This window comes from Seriola aureovittata, chromosome 20, assembly GCF_021018895.1.
Source record: "Seriola aureovittata isolate HTS-2021-v1 ecotype China chromosome 20, ASM2101889v1, whole genome shotgun sequence".
NCBI classification, from domain to species: domain Eukaryota; kingdom Metazoa; phylum Chordata; class Actinopteri; order Carangiformes; family Carangidae; genus Seriola; species Seriola aureovittata.
Window position 1 is genome coordinate 12,527,051 of NC_079383.1, and position 17,185 is coordinate 12,544,235.

At 39.3% G+C, this 17,185-nt stretch overlaps 1 protein-coding gene across 1 annotated transcript in view; it reads left to right on the forward strand.

Annotated features, from left to right (window-relative positions):
- The first annotated feature begins 249 nt into the window (after nucleotides 1–249).
- Nucleotides 250–17,185, forward strand: part of stau2 (staufen double-stranded RNA binding protein 2) — an 88,471-nt gene continuing 71,535 nt past the window's right edge. The window contains exons 1-5 of the mRNA XM_056364268.1: nucleotides 250–349; nucleotides 2,652–2,859; nucleotides 3,734–3,864; nucleotides 4,699–4,858; nucleotides 6,238–6,373. Coding sequence (XP_056220243.1) covers nucleotides 2,661–2,859; nucleotides 3,734–3,864; nucleotides 4,699–4,858; nucleotides 6,238–6,373 — 626 coding nt within the window. The 5' untranslated portion in view covers nucleotides 250–349; nucleotides 2,652–2,660. The remainder of the gene's footprint in view (nucleotides 350–2,651; nucleotides 2,860–3,733; nucleotides 3,865–4,698; nucleotides 4,859–6,237; nucleotides 6,374–17,185) is intronic.

Below are 17,185 nucleotides of genomic sequence, written 5' to 3' on the forward strand. Positions count from 1 at the left end.
GTTTGAAAAGATTCATTTTGGTTCTGAATCAAAGTTACACTGAAGGCTCTGAGGAAGCACACCAGGACTGAACCATTCCTATCGCCGTGGGGGTGGCTGATTCATTCAAGATTCTCCCCAAACTCTAACCATGGTAAGTTAGCGATTTGCAATATTTAACACTAATCACATAAAGAAAACACAAACTTTAAACACGAAATAATAAATTGTCAAGCCATTTGCCTCTAATGGGACATGTTTCCATTTTTTTTTACCCAGACAAATTACGTGGTCTGTTCCCTCTTCTATCCAGTTCTCTTTAGTGTTTGCCAATGTTGGAGGTGTAACTGGGGTCTGGCCCTGGACAAAGGTAAAAATTACCCTAAAATATTTGTCCCTGTGTTGTCAGATAGTGTCTGGGTTATTCGTCACGCTGTCGCCAGTCCATATATGATGTTGCGGTGGACTGAAATTCCCCAGACTTTCGTGGAGGATGGGGCGGTAGGGAGATGCCAGCAAGAGGGGTGTTCGGCCGATCAGCCATGATGAGCTTTAACCGGCTAAACTAGCGTAACTGGAGGTGGCTAGCTAGTGTGTATCCATCAGGAGGAATCATAGTGACATATTCATGACAGCATGCATGCTTGCCCATTCCGTTGGTGTGTTTTTAGGAGCTGACATTTGCGGGAAATACCGTAGTCTCGTTGGTAACGTTAGCTTCCTGCTAAGCTGGACACAGTCGAAGCTGTGGTGTAGGTTCAGGGGTTGCAGACAGCCGTGTAGCTCTTGTCAGTCAGCCCTAACGTAACACAACCTCCATATTCAAGTTACTGTCTAAGACAACCGTGCATTTAGGTTGCTGTTGGCATTGGTATGTGTGCATGTTACTGTGAGAGAGTGAAAGAAAAGCAAGGCAGATAGTGACCCCGAGAACCTCAGGGGCACGCGAGATGCACCGAAGAAATAAACAGAAAACAATTTGACTGAATGCAATTAATTACAGTCACGCGCCATAGTAAAAACTGGATTTTGTTTTGTGGATATAGTCGATATCAGTGGTTTTATGGGCATGCCACTGCTCTGTTGTTTACATCAGTGCAGCCATGGCCCTCAACTGTAAACACAGGAACAACACCTGTAATTGTGATATCAGTGTGAGGCCCATGAAAGCCTTAGTCTGAAAAGTGTATCAATTGACCAATGTGATATCTAAGACCTGTCTTCATTTCATCTATTAGCTGAAGAATAATTTATTGATTTTTGCGCACTCAATGTATTGATCAGTTTATATCAGGGTAATGTGGTGTTTAATGATATTGTCCAACACCTGAAGGGACCAGGTTCAAAGCTGCCTTTTCATAAAGTGTTCTAGTGCAAGACACTCCACACCCCAGGGGTTCAGTTCTCTGTCTGACCCCTTGGCTCTAACCTCTGTGGGGATATGAAATGAATTTCCCTCATTTCCCTTCAGTGCCTGCCCCATATTAATGTGAAACAGCAGTGGGGCCATTTTGGCAAGATGTTGTGATACAGTTTGTACCTTTTTAATTGAGTTTTTACATTAAGATTCAGTACTTACTCAGTCATCATATTTCATTAATGAAAAGCACATTGTAGCATATTATATCACTTATATTGCATAGCCACAGGCCATGACCTGTGTGTATTTGCATTCGCTAAATACTGTATGAATGGATAAAAAGTTAACATGTGTTTTGTTGGGCCCTCTGCTTTTCATATTAACCTGTGTCTACTCGATGTAGGACTACGCACCTCTCTTTAGTCTCAAATAAAATGTCATTTAATGTCCACTGTCTTGTTCAGGCTGCTATCACAGGATTCCCTTCTTTTTCCGGGGAGCTTAGCAGCAGTAACATGAGCAAAGCTCCTTCAAATAAAGGTTCATTGTCTGGGTGTATTAGCTGCCAGTGGATCAGAATGTGAGATAGGCCTAGGGCTGCTCAGTTTGAAGCCTGTTCTCCAGGCTTTGCCCACAGAAATTTGTCAAATGACAGTGAACAGCTTTAAACCTCAAAAAAATTGAGTGGATTTAATGTGTGCTTCTGTGCATGTTTGTGTAGATAAATGCTTAATGCCTAATGATGTTCAGTCTGAGGTATACTAGCAACCTAAATTATTAGAAATTCCATCTTTTTCATTATATAGCTCAGATTTTCTCACTAGTGGCCTATGTAAAGTGGTATCATTATTAGCACCACCAAAGGAGGTTATGTTTTCACCTATGTCTGTTTGTTTGGTTGTTTGTCAGCAGGATTATGTAAACAGTACTGAACTGATTTGTACCAGATTTGGTGGAGGGATGGGTCATGGGCCAGGGACGAACCCATTCAATTTTGGTGCAGCTCTGGTTAAAGGGAGGGAACTAGGAATTAAAAAAAAAAAAAAAAAATCTTTTTCCTTAACATTTCAACAGCTTCATTAATTTCTCTGGAAATGTTGTATGGCTCTTGATGTAGACATTAATGGTGTTGAGATCTGTGACTTTGTGCAATATGGTGCACATCAAGATAATCTGGATCACACAGACATGTGTAGGATTGTTTGGCCATTGCAGAGGTATATGCTTTACTGAGTGCCATACTAATTACAGTCGGCAATGATTAGCGTGTTTCAAACAAACTTTAAAGTTGTTAATTGTTGTCCGGTTTCAGGAATAGAGCATGGCTCAAGTGAAAGTACAGACCTCAGCACCCCTGGCTGGTCCTGGCCTCTCCCCTGGAGTTCCCCCAACGGCCATGGCCAGCCCAGGATCCCTGGGTCTGCAGCCCTCCGTCAACGGCACAGGCCCGGCCCCCACACCCGCCTGCCCTGCTCCTGCAGTCGGATATGGGGACGCCCCTGTGTCTGCCACACCGCCAGGTAGACTGACAATTGAAGAAGAAGAACAAATTATGGACTACTTACTTTTCATCAGAATCTTTTATTTTGAAGTGCCATAGACAATATAAGAGAGAAGAAATGTTTCAGTATTGCCGACATTGTTCAATTATTTTGCCAAAATTTCATAGCGACACGTCATATATTACAATATTAATCGTGTGACAAGGTTATTCTGATATTGATTCAAGCCATAAAGGAAGTACATAATCAGAAATGCGTGGGACAGTTTTAAAACCTTGTCCCCTGAGCTCCTGACCAGCCTCAAATGCAGGAGACAACCTACCTCAAGATTACATTTTACCGCAGGGTATTGATCAGACATCTTAAACTGAATGCAGAATTTTCTAATCGATTCTGAACCAAACACTGCTCTTATTCCAGTCCTTGGCACATAATACTGTGAATCTGTTAAGTTGGTAATTAAATTACTGATAATGATTCTTGCCAATTGACTGCACTCACTGTAAGCTGTAATCTTAAATGCCAATCACTAGCCCGTAAGATCATGTAATTTCAGACAAATCTAAACACACCTGAGCCCCTGCACATCTGCTAAAGGGGGTAAATATCTTGTGCTCATGCCTCTTGGTTCATTTGCTTATTATGTGGTTTGTTAACAGATTTTTTGTTGTGCATAAGACATGATGATTAAATGCAACATTTGTGTTAAACAGCATTTCTGACATATAATCACTGCACAAGATGCTTGCTACTATATATGAATATCCCATGCCAGTCAGTCAGTCATATTATAGAATTTCCTATATCAATACTCAATAATCATTCATGCATATCTCTGGTGCTATAACAATGTTGGTGAGTAAATCATTTATTCTGCTGTGCTCTCTTTTAGGCCCGCCCCAGGAGAACATGGCAAACCCTAAAGAGAAAACTCCAATGTGTTTGGTGAATGAGTTAGCCCGTTTCAATAGGATCCAACCACAGTACAAGCTCCTCAATGAGAGAGGCCCTGCACATGCCAAGGTGAGTAGTTGTAACCTCATAGTAATAGTAAAAAAAAAAAAAAAAGAAAGAAAAACTCTTAAAACTGAAGAACATCCTTTTAAAGGCCTGAAGAACATTCAGTTGTAGATATGAAATGATAATCAGTAAACAGCAGTGGACATATTCAAAACCTTTTATTTTATCTTTTGTTTTATTTTATTTTATTTTATTTTATACAATGTCATGCTAACCTGACGTACCAAATGGTTTGACACACAGAACCATTGGGAAGGTTAATTGGAAACTGTTCACCATCTATCAAGTGCTAACTTCAACCAATCAGATGCCATATCAATTTTTTCAATATAAGCGAAGCCAGTTGGGAACTCAAATTCTTGCTGAAGCCTTTTCCATGGAGTAAAGCTGTTTGTGCCATTCTTTGTTCTTCTTCCAATGAAGAAATACTTTCAAATTCTAATATAACTGATGCTATAGCAACATCTAGGCTAACCTTTTTAGGAACCACCATTGTTGGCTTGTCGTTGTCGTCACACCTAAGATACGCCGATAGCTTATAGCTCCTCATTTATAAGACGCTGATTGGTCTTAACCACTGTGGTTCGGCCACAAACGAATAGCTTGGACCCTGGCAAGATGGATTCTCGCTTACGAGTAATCCAGCTGCCTCGCAAGGTGAATGTCACAAGTGTCAAGTATGTAATGGAGTATGTGTTTCAGATTACTTTTTTCGTGAATGAATATTGATCATGCAGAATACATCCAGCTCCTGCCACATGGGCTCCAGAGGGATGTCAGTGAAAATGTTGTTGCTGCTGGGGTAAATGTCTTTCCCTCTGGGTGTCACTGTTCCAGATCTTCACAGTGCAGCTGACTCTTGGGGAGCAGGTGTGGGAGGCGGAGGGCACCAGCATTAAAAAGGCCCAGCACTCCACAGCCGCCAAAGCACTGGCCGAGAGTGTCCTTCCCAGGCCAGCGCCCCGCTCCCCTAAAGTGGACGTCAACAGCAACCCAGGTATTGCAACCACAGCATAATCTGTTTTTTTACTGTGAAAGTGTTTGTGAATGATTACCTCTATTTTCCTCGCTTGATATGTTCGTCTTGAGCATTACAACTAGGAAAAGGTTCAAATAATAAAATAAATGATGGATGAATTCTATTTAGTTGTAGTTCAGTGTCACATTGTCATGGCTTACAGGGACACTTGAATATAACTGAGTCATCATTCACGTTATTAGTAATACCCATGCTTTCCCTGCTGTGAAAAAGGCCTAAATGACATCAAAACATGGTCCTCAAATTTTTTAACAATCCATCATAGAACACAATATTTTTAATGTAGCTGCAATGCTCGATTCTCCTTGTTGTATAATGCAACTCTGTAACAAAGTAGCTTATACAGAGAGGTATGAGCAAAGAACTAGAGACAACATCACAATATAGCAGTTTCATATTGTTGTGGCTCATTAAATCAGTTTGTCACTTGTATACTTGTTTCCCGGTATATCTGTCCACAGGACTCACAACTAGACTTGTGAGCTAAATGAGCTAAAGTTCATTTAGTTAGATTTTGAATGAGTAACTGGCACCGCTTTAATACAAAAAATTGGGGCTATCCAAAATGACCCAGCAGAGGGCTCTAACCCAACAACAAATTGCTGCATTAGAGCCCTCTGCTGGGTCTGCTGGGTGTTGAAATCGAAATACTGTGTATACTAGTAGAGGGAGATGGGGAGAACTCAAAAGTGAGTTCACACAGCAAAGACGTCACTATTTTTCAGGGGCAGGTATGATCCTGAAGTTGAAGTGCTAAGGGGAAGAAACACACCAAAGCATTTGTGTCATGATGGTACTTGCAATGCCTTTCTGTCTCTATAAATAATGGAAAGTTTCAGTGTTTTCTTAGATTCTCACTCTGAGGAGGTTGACCTCCAGGCAAAGCTCTCAAACCTCTCTGGATATATTTAAATAGTCCTTGTTCAGAACACAACCAGTGCAGACCCTCTTACTAAAGCATGAGTGCGGGCTTATGTTTTGTCACTGGCTAAATTAATACCACTAGCCTTGTCTTATCTCCCCTGCCCTCTGTGGCGTTGTGGTAGTGAAAGACATCATAGCTAGTTCTTAATGGGATTAAGAAAGCTCTGTGATTGGTTATGCAACATCAGTGTGGAGCTGTGGGATTAGCAGTGCATGCAAGTTTTACCATTTTTAAGCAGAATACAGCAACTTGTGAAGTCACTTTGTGCACCTGATATAAACATTTTTTTTTATGTTAAATTGTAATGTCCTCTATATTATTTTGACAACTGTGGGTGCTTAGTGTTTATTTTAGATGCCCTGGTTTTAATCTTCCATATCTAATGTATTCTTTCTCATGCTTGCTCACACAGGCAGTATAACACCCACAGTGGAGCTGAATGGTCTGGCCATGAAGAGAGGAGAGCCAGCTATATACAGGCCTTTGGATCCTAAGCCCATGCCCAATTATAGAGCCAACTACAACTTTAGAGGGATGTTCAACCAAAGGTGAGCACACTAAACTGAATTTACTCAGCTGCCTAAACTGTTTCCATTTTTAAGTTATTTTTGTAAACACATCTGTCCACACTAAAAAGCTAATTCCTCATCTTTTCAGTAGACAAACAACACATTTCTGCATTACAGCATCATTTGTTAGTGCTGCTACAAAGTCATTATACACAAATAGGTAATAACAACACCTGTATTATGTATATATTTTATATATATGACCAATTAATCACTGAGAATTAAAAAATTATTGCACAGTTATAATCTGAAAACAGACACAAGGGTCTGTTTATACAACACTGGGTGACTGCGTACATGGTTGTGTTCACATGTTTGCTGGCATGTACTTTCTGTCCATTTGGTCATAAATTTTGGGCTGTGCACAGATGATGCAGACCTTAGTTGACAAAAAAAGACCACTTTTCCATCATGCAGAGCTCTGCACAAACGCTTTATGCTTTGGAAGGGAAAGTAAATTGTCTCGGTAACATTTCTGCCACATAACACATACAAGCAAATCTGACAGTTTTGTAACAGCTTTGTTTTCCTCATCCACATTAAAAAGAAAGTCCAGCATTTTTTGAATTAACCCACTCTGGACAAGTTTTGTTTTGGGTGCTTGAAACGCCGACTTAAAAAAAGATGAGCTTTGAGATTTACCCAACTTGACTGAAACAGCATTGTTTCTTTAATCCCACCGGCTCAGATGTGTGTCAGACGTGGTCCTCCACTCCATATGTTCTCTAAACTGATGAACGTGGTGCCCTCATGAGGTCTCATTGCACTCAGTCTCTGTCTCTTTCTTTTCAACTTTTTTTTTCTTTTCTTTTTTTTCTTTACTGGAACCATCTAGCTATTTCCAAAAGTTCATAAAAACGCCACAGAGGTGCAATTAATGATCCCCTCTCCCTTAGTGAAGCAATGTTATTTAGAGTCTGTTGATGTGTAAGGTTGTCTGCCACTAAATCCAGGTACAATGTGGTACTCACAGGGAGGAAGAAAGGATGCCATATTTAGGCTTGAATAGACAACAGCATGACAATTACCAACCAAGGAGGGAAGAAGAAATGTAAATTGCACTGAGAAAGAGCAAATGATGCATCTCTTTCTTATGCTTTTTGGGCAAGGCATAAATATTTTGTCTGTTTTGTATATACTTCCACTTGGCTTATCCCACAGGCTTGTCCTTTGTGAACATTTTACAGAAATGACAGCTGTGTTTTTAGTGTTCTAAATATTATGATACTATATTAAATATAGAGGCAGCGTGACATAGGTTGTGCACACAGTTTACAGAAGTTGAGCTATGTGGCTCTAGAGAGCACACTGTCCCTGAGAAGGTGACAAATTTGATAAAACATGCATTTATCTCTGTTAGTTTGATATACATCAAGTCATTTTCAGGAGTCAGTGTGAACTCCCTGCAGATGGCAGTGTTCCCTCATTTTAAAAATCCCATAGCACTGCTTTTGTAAGGTGATGGAGCACCCATTTTGTAACATCTAAGTTAGGAATGTGGTAAATTTGTATAGTTTTTTTTTAAAATACATATGGTCCTCTGCTGTGTAATCTACAAAACTGGAATGCAAAGTTATCACTATTAAACACAGAAACATAACAGAGAAGCATATATTTGTTTTGCTTTTTACATAAACTTTGGCTCCTTAAATTCCTTTGGTAAGGTATTCTGATGCCAAATGTGTGGGATTTAATTTTAAAATGTGGATACGTTGCCAGAAAACGATCCGTGATTCAGTTGCAGTGTTAGGTAACTGAGTCTAGTCAGCAGACAGTCTAGCATCTGGCTCACATCTTCCACTATTTGATCCATGCAGGAACAAACACAGGGTGAAAGACAAATGTCTATGGGGCAGAGGAGAAAATCTGTTTTCCAGCATGTCTGTCAATGTCATATGTCACGGTGATGAGTTTCTAAGAGACAGGCAGTATCTATTCCTCATGCTCTGTTTTGTTTTCTTATGCCACTTTGTAAGCGCGCAAGACAGGGAGTTGGTGGGTGTGTGTGTGTGTGTGTGTGTGTGTGTGTGTGTGTGTGTGTGTGTGTATGTGTCCCTGAAACACTGAAAAGACATAAGAGCATATATTATCCCAAGGTCACTTATGTTTTCACGGGGTCTCTTTCTTTCAATGTAGTCGAGCCCTGTATTAATGAAAGTGAGACCTTCTGAATATGAATTCTCTTCATCAGATGACTGACTGTGTGGTGGAGTGACAGGCCATATCCACAATCAGTCACCTTAATGATGCTGCAGGGAAACGAAGGTTTCCATATGCCCATGTCCTTACCTATTATGATGAATAAGAGTGATCCGGAGTCATGTTGATGGAAAATCTTACCATTAAGAGGGCAGCCTGGCTCTGATCCATCAGCGCTCTAATCACCACCTAGACCAGTATTGATTCATTCAGAAAGTGCCCTGATGAGAAAATATGGCGATAATATGAAATGTGCATTTATCAGCGTCTTAATGAATCTTATTTATGGCGAAGGGCCTGTGCATAATTCCTTTCCACCTAAGTCTACATTTAAATCATTAATTCATCTCTGTTATAATGCAGGCATAATTATGCCATTGTTCATTCTCAAATACCGAACATACTTAGAGTGATGCGTGTCTCTCAGCTGATTCAATTAGTTACTCAGATGCTATGTAACATTATATGGAAATCCAGCCCAAATGATTCCGAAATATAGTCATTGAATCAGGAAAATATTTGTGTTATCAAGAAATGTGGTTACATCAACGTTTGCTTCATGGACAATCCCCAATTCCTGTGTTATCATTGGAGCACCTGATTCCAGTGAGTCATACTGGGCTCCTCCAGTGCAGACATCCATGGCACTCCCAGTTTTCCTCCTGCTGCTCTAATCCCAGGGGAGCGGGGGCGCCTGTATCCTGGATTCTGTCAGAGTTGGAATTTGGATAGGACTTGCCCTACTAGAGCAAATCAGAGCAGAAGCCGCCCACTTTCTCCCAACCCTCATTTGGTTATGACAGTAACATTTTGTCAGCTGGAAGAACAGTGGGCTGAATGACTGGGGGTGCTTTGCTCTGTGACATTTCCTCCTGTGATGACGTTCAGATACTGAGCTGGCCATTACTGCTTTCTTTGTAGGAAAGTAAGAGGGAGACAGAGTCACCTGTGCTGCAGTGGATTCAGTATCTACAGAAATGTTATAAGGGAGTTGGATCATAAACAGGGATCCTACTTTTGTTTTTTTATTTTTAAAGCTGCATCAACATATTTTAATTTTCAGTGGGAAAAATACAAGTTATGTGTATGGTGTGGTTCGTAATGACAAACCATTGTGGAATTATCACAAGACTTTGCAGTTGAGCTCTACGGAGTACCTCTTTCATTTTACAGCTCATCTGAGAAAAATCTGCTGTATCTGACCTGCACAGCATCAAACAGCAAACAGACAAGCATAGCAGCTTGCTCATGAATGTAATGCATTAGCATTTAGCAGCTTAAGAGACAGATATTTCCCTCAGGAGCCGGTGGAGACCAAACCAACTTACTCTCACCAACAGGTTTTTTTAATAAGGTCATTACTGTATATGCCAGTGTTGTGTTTACAGTATGCTGCCCTGCCCCTGATTGGCCAAAATGACATTTAATGCAGGTTTAAAAGAAAGGGATATGGAAATCAATCACTTATTAGGAGTAGTGTTTTAAATGATAAAAATGAACAAAATCTGATCATAAAATGACTCATTGAAATTAAGATTTTCCTTGTTAAAAACTCTGTAGTTGACCATTAATTGTCTCATTGCTGCTTGATTTGCAGCTTATTTGTGTTTTCTCCCCATTTTTCTTGATATGCTCTTTACCAGGAGCATATTATGAAGGGCTGCATCTGCAATGTTTTTTTGCAGCAGGAAACCCAATGACTCTTGGACTCTCCTTGCACTCATTGAATAGATGTAATACTAAGTACTTACACCAAGGTCTCCTACTGCACTGAGGCTTAGGTGTTGTCCCTCACTTGTAAGTTGCTTTGGATAAAAGTGTCTGCCAAATGAGTAAATGTAAATGGATGCATGGTTACATGAAATCTATCTGTGACAATCAGGTATAATTACACGCACATTGGTGAGAGGCTATTTAAAAAACAGCATCAATGAAACTGACACTGACTCCAAGCCACAAAATTAGTTCAGAATCAGGTCAAAATGCATTTTCTGTGACAACAGGTGGAAACCAAAATGCTCCTTTTCAAAAAACTCAAAAAATAAATGAAGAGTTAAAATGCATTATTGCTGTATTCCTGACTTGCCTTATGGCTACATGGCAGTGTCCTTGCAAAATCAATGACAAGCTTACATATGCCTCAGTGACAGCGTGTGTGTGTGCGCACGCATGTATATGTGTTTGTATATGCTCTTGTAAGAAATATACAGAGGCAGTTGTTATAGAAAGATAGTCATCCTTGAAAAATGAATACCCTTCTCATGCCTGCAAGCTGCAGAATAACATCAGATAGCAAAACTGTGGCATAGACATACAGAGGAGAAACACACACACACACACACACACACACACACACACACACACACAGAAGTGTACTTTGTCACCTACATCTCTAATTGAGCCAACCTGGCTCACTGAAAAAAGGCAAATCTGCCCATGAGCACTTTTGTATATTCAACATATCCTCTCATCTCTTCCTATGTGGAGGTATCCGATGTCCTCTGAGGTCCTATTCCTCTTTTTTCCCCACTGTCTCCCGCCTAAGTTTATCTTTTTTTATATAGCTCACTGGTCTGTTGGGCTTTACAATCTCATGTAGCCTAATCGGGACACTGTGTACTCTTTCGTCCACTCAGGCGTTCCACAGATATGGTTTCTCTTATCCACCCCATCATCACTGCTGCCCTAAAACAAAAGGGGCCTGCCAACGCCCACTAGGTAGAGACCTCAGAGGAATAAGTTTTTATTACATCACATTTTTTTTTAAAATCACCAAATATCTGCATCAGATGCATTCACTCAGATAGTACGTAAATCTCCATGGGCGACATGCCAGAACAAAGGATAATCTGTCCTAATTGTACAAATGGGTGTAAACTCATAAAGCAGTGTTTTATTGAGGAGACTGGGGGTGGAGGAGTGGAATACAAGTCCAACATAAACAAATGCTTGGAATGATTTGTACTCAACAGACTCAATGACATAGAAGTCTGGTCTCTCCTTTCATCTCCTCCCCTCGGAGTGGAGTTTTGTGTTTGTGTATCCCTGTGTGTCCTCCTCTCCTCTTTTGCCTTGATGTATTGAATGTAAAAACGAACTTGAGACCACTATGTAGGAAGCAGAATACATAAGAAGACACACCTTTCGTAATGCTGCCCTTCAGTTCATATGGCAGGGAGAGGTAGACGACTAAGTGCATTTCTTCACAAGAATTCAAATCCGTATGTTTGTGCAAATACACACCACTTGTACTTTACCTTACTTGTATCCTTTCCCAGGAAATTTGACTCTATCAGTGCTTTTGCTTTTGCTGAGAAGTAAATGGCTGTCAAGAGAAAAGGTTGACTGCTTGTTGAGAGGTGTCTTTGGTTCACAGACATCAGCACTGGATGATGTACATGAAATCATGTGAACCCACTATTCGTGTGCGTTTTCAACTTGTCAGGACACGGAGCTGTCCTATAGCCCAGTGTTGTTGTGCATTAACTTTGTAGAAGAGCAGCAATTTTATTGCATTCACCCTCACTATCAGTAAATCTTGGACTGACTGCTAAGCGATACTCAGATCCTTTTATTTAAGTTAAAGTAGCTACTAATACTTTACAAGTAAAGGACATACATTTAAACATTTGCTTAGTAAAAATACAAAAGTATTAACAAAATATATTTAAAGTATCAAGTTAAAGTATTTGTCCATTGTGACTGATAAATGATCATATATTGTTAAATTAGATTATGCTTCAGTGAATAAGCAGTGCTATTATAGGTTATGATGATTAATGGTGTAAAAAGAAAAAAAAATCAAATGTAGGTTCTTTTTTAGAATCTTTTTTCTAATATTTGCTTTTGTGAAGTGTGGATTTTACATGATTGAGCCTTGAAGAATAACTGAAATGAAACCATCTGAGAAGTTAAGAAGGGAAATGTTTTTGAATTTTATGCTTTTAATGTAAAATCTTGATTTGAAAACGAACAAGTAACTATAGGGTGTAGTCAGAATGTAAATGTAGTGGACTAAAAAGTACAGCACTTCACTCAGAAATGTAGTCGAGTGGAAGTATATAGTAGCGTAAATGCAATTTACAAGTACCTCAAAATTGTACTCAGGTACAGTATTTAAGTAAATGTACTTTTATGAAGAACAGCTTGAACTGGCCGTTCATATTTGTAATATTCATAATATATAAACGGCACTCATTCCCAGTGACGTTTATAGTCCAATTGAATACCCAGCTGTCTTTATGTGGCTTCTTTTCCAATCTCAATTCCTGTAATTCCAATGAGCAGGACAGCTTCCCTTTTTTCTGAGCAAAAGGATTCTAAAGAAACCACATTTTGGGCTCAGTCCACATTACAATCACTAATCACTCCTGTGGTTGGATCCGTCACTGGAGGAAGTGATGAGGAATACAGAAATATCAAAAATCTACCAGGAATTTATATTTCGTTTACTTTAATCTGAATCACACAAGCAGTAGACACACTGGTGGATTACGCATCTATGTCTATGAGGGTTCCCACTGCCCTATAACTGTTAGAGAACCCGTCATCTTGCATCATTATAATACTTTTTGGTGTCAAAACAAAGTTTATTCTGTCAAGGGATGTCATTGTGTGTGTGTGTCTGTGTCTGTGTCTGTGTCTGTGTCTGTGTCTGTGTCTATGTGTCTGTGTTTGAACTGCATTGTTCTCACCTGTCTAAATGAATCAAACTAAAGGAGTAAAGAGAAATGAACCAAATGAGCTAGAATGGGCTTTTCTTTGATAAATAAACTGATTTGTAATTAGTTATATTTATTTACGTTACCTATTCATGCTGTTTTTAGAGGATGATCAAACACTATACTGTAAAAATTTTCAGATTGTTCAGATTGATTGACACTCAATCCGGAATGCTCATTGATGTTGCTGCATTCATTTCCAGTGGGACTGAATGCAAGCAGCTAGTCTCAGGATAACAGTCAATTAAGACAAATAATTTTTCAGTCAGTAAAATAGATTGCGTGTTGCCCTGGAGGTGTTTGTAAGGGAAAATGATTTGTATGCAGAATGGCTTGCATAGAAACCAAGTCCGAACAGTTTGGCCCTAACAAATTGGTATTATTTCTCTTCAGAAAATGGCAAAGGAGCATTTGGAGTGTATTTTTGAAGCAATTAGTTGTTCCCTCTTAATGACAGTGAACATAAAACAGCAGGTCACTATGTAATATTCTTAATGAGGACAGCAGGCTCTGATTTTAGACTGATCCCCAGCCAGCCATTCCTCACAGCCAGCCAAGTCTTAACAGTTGGCACAAGAAGGGCACCAGGGTTAAGACGTAGTCTTTTTTTTATTTTTTTTGCTATGTCACATAAATGCACACATGGTGTAACTGTTTTGCGCACATTGGCAAGTTTTGTTTTAGTCACTGATATCGCTCTGTGCTTAAAAAGTCCGAATTATTCACGCAATGCCTGTTTTCAGTCAGATGATTAAAGAATAGACTATTTTCAAGTGGTTGCTTTTATTACCAGCGCAATAAACTCAAGCCTGTGTTTTGTTTTTTTTTACCTACTAAGCCCATTCTGGGTTTTTTTCTGTAGCATGCTACCTGTCAGCTACAGTACTGTAAATCTGTCATGTTTGAAAACAACACTTGATGTACCACTGTGACTCTGCAATAAAGTGTGACAGGAGGGCTTGGGTAGGTTTACACGTGGCTTGACTTCTTGTGAGCCAGGCATGGAAGGCGGGCACTGAGAGAGCGCACTGATTACAGAGCTCGCACAAAGAGAGCTTTAATCTCTTGTTCAAAACTGAAACCACAACAAACAGTAAAAACAATGAACTCTGTCAGATTGGTCAATTTAATTAAAATAAGTTATGAAACCTCCGTTTTATGCGCTGTGTCTGCTGGCCATTCCTGATAAATAGCTGTTGTTAGTAAAGGCAGTGATATGAGTAGTCCATATAAGACACCAGCTGTCTGCAGGAACAGAGACACAGCAGTATATTAAATTGCACTGAAGGGATAGGAGGGAGTAAATAGATTGCTCCCATGACAGACTTTAATGAAAACCTAGAATGTGAGGTTTAAAGATATTAAACTGTAGAATGAGCGCTATTTTGACAGGTTGAAAGCCATGGATGAGGAGCCAACATACGACTGACTCACAGACTTACTGCATTTTATTGATTTGATTTGTGTTGGTAATATCCATTTGAACATTCAAAATGTTTATAACAAAGCATCATCACCAAGATTCACATTCTAATGCTGCAACAATGATGGTTTGACTTCACATAAACCATTTGAATTCTCCAGAGTCAGAGTTGCTGATTGAATACCGCTGGTTGTGGTTTCTCTGAGACTGCTACAAGTCTCACTCACACAGGCTCTCATTATCACTTTAAACCTATTTACACTTTCTGTCACTTTTGTAAACCGTTAAAAACCATAATGCCATCTTGAGACCAACGCTGTTTTACACTACTTTTTAAAAACGTTTTACTCAAAGCATTTATTTTTTTAATAGTTTATGAATCGTTATTCATTGTCAATGTGTGTGTGTGAGAGAGTATCACCGGTTGTCATGTTGTTCAGTTGACACTATAAAGACTATTGGTGTGTCTACATAGCTGTCATGTTTTTTTTTTTGTTTTTTTTTTTGGAAAAAAAAAATGGAAAGAATCCGCACACTGGATTAAAGCTACCAAAACATTGTTAGCCTGAAAAAAGGCAACGTTTCGATACTGTCAGATCTCATCTGACAAAAAAGCTTGAAGTAGAGGATGAGTGTATATTTATATATATAGGCACAAAATAACATTCTGCTGATGTTACAGTCAAACAATTAATCAAAGAATTTACAGGCAATTCATCATGGTCTTTTCACCATTATCATCATGTTTTCAAGCGCATTCTACAGCGGCCCCCGAGAGTCCAACACATCTTTTAAAAAAAAAAAAAAGAAAAAATAGTGCAAATAGACAAAACTAAAGAAAATGAAAAAAAACATTCTTCTTCACATTTGACAACACTTAAAAAGGCTCAAAAAGTCTTAAAAAGACTCTAAAATAGACATTTGTGCATTGAAACAATCTGAACTTTTCTTTTTTTGTATCATGTACAGTGCCTACAAAAATTTAGTTTGTACGATAACGGCCAGAGAAATAATTTCATTTGAAAACCGCTGCTCTGCCATAACATAGGATCGGCTTCTCCCTTGTGGATTAGTGGAGTCAACCGTAGACATTGTCCAAGAAACTTTGAATACACCCCCCAACATCTTTGACAGTTGGTGTTTTGAGCACTGTGTTTACTTGACTAAATGGATTGTTTTCTCACACCACTATGTATTTTCTACGCTAGCAATTGCGTGAGGCAGCAGGGAAGGAAAGCAATCAAAGATGGACACAGGGAATGAAGTATGGGAGGTTTGGAGGGAGAGAAAACAAGTAAAGGTCTGGCAGCAGATTGGAAGAAAGTGCAGCTGGTGGAGGAGTAAGTGTGTCCAAGTTTCTGCGTTTCTTTTTTTTTTTTTTTTTTTTCTTCCAAATCTTTGTCACCCTTTGCTCCCAGCACAGGGCTCTGAGTCAGTTGTGTGTATGTGTAATTGTGATTTCATGCATACAGCTATTTGTGTTTTCATGTGTGGCCAATAGATGTCTTGGTGGTTAGGTTCAGTGATGCTGGAAGAAAAAATGGGCCAATACAGTCCCTCATTATTTATTATTTGTCTGTGTTTGGTTAGCCCACTTTTTTCCTTTCTGCCTCTTTTATGTAGTGGAATACATATGTTTCTAACCTATATACAACAGCAGCCCACAAGCATGTTTAGATTACTTTAAAACTACTCCCAATAGCATGTGGTAAAAACTGTACTGTTGAATGCACCATTATATTAATGTAGGAAAACTGTTTTCCCATTAAAACGAGCTAAATGAATGACTTTCCTGCTGACTTGATTAAGCCTTTTAGGGTCATGGGTTATTAGTTTAATCAGTGTTTCTCACTGATGTGTGCACATGAAAAGAATGGAAGTATACAGATTTAACTAGATGGGCTCAGAAAGTGTAGATCTCCGCAAAGGACAATGTCAAACAACATTCAGCAGATCTCAGAGAAAAGAACTGAAATCCACAGTAAATGATCTGGATCTTCCCCAGAATTTAATGGGTTCTTCTCTGGCCCATGCCCCATTCATCATCAAACAAACAAACACATACGAGTTAAAACATAACGTCCTTGGCGGAGACAATGACAGATTCATCCAATGGAAATTCTTAGACGACTCCACCATCTTGAGAGTGGATGGCCTATGAACTGAGCTGCACTAAAATTAATATAAATGTAATGTTATGAATTGGACTTTACTTATTCGTAAAAGCCCCTTTTACACTGTGCGATTCTGGGTTGTCAAACAAAAGTTGATAATTGTGAGAGAAAGGTGGTGAAATCTGTTTTCGTCTGAAAAACGCAGGCTGCAACAGTTTCAGAATTTTAGTGCCAAAATCCCAAACTGTGACTTTAGTTATGACCAAACCAACCAATCAGAGTACAACACTGGCAAGTCTTCATAATGCAACTGCTAAAAAAAACATGCATAGCC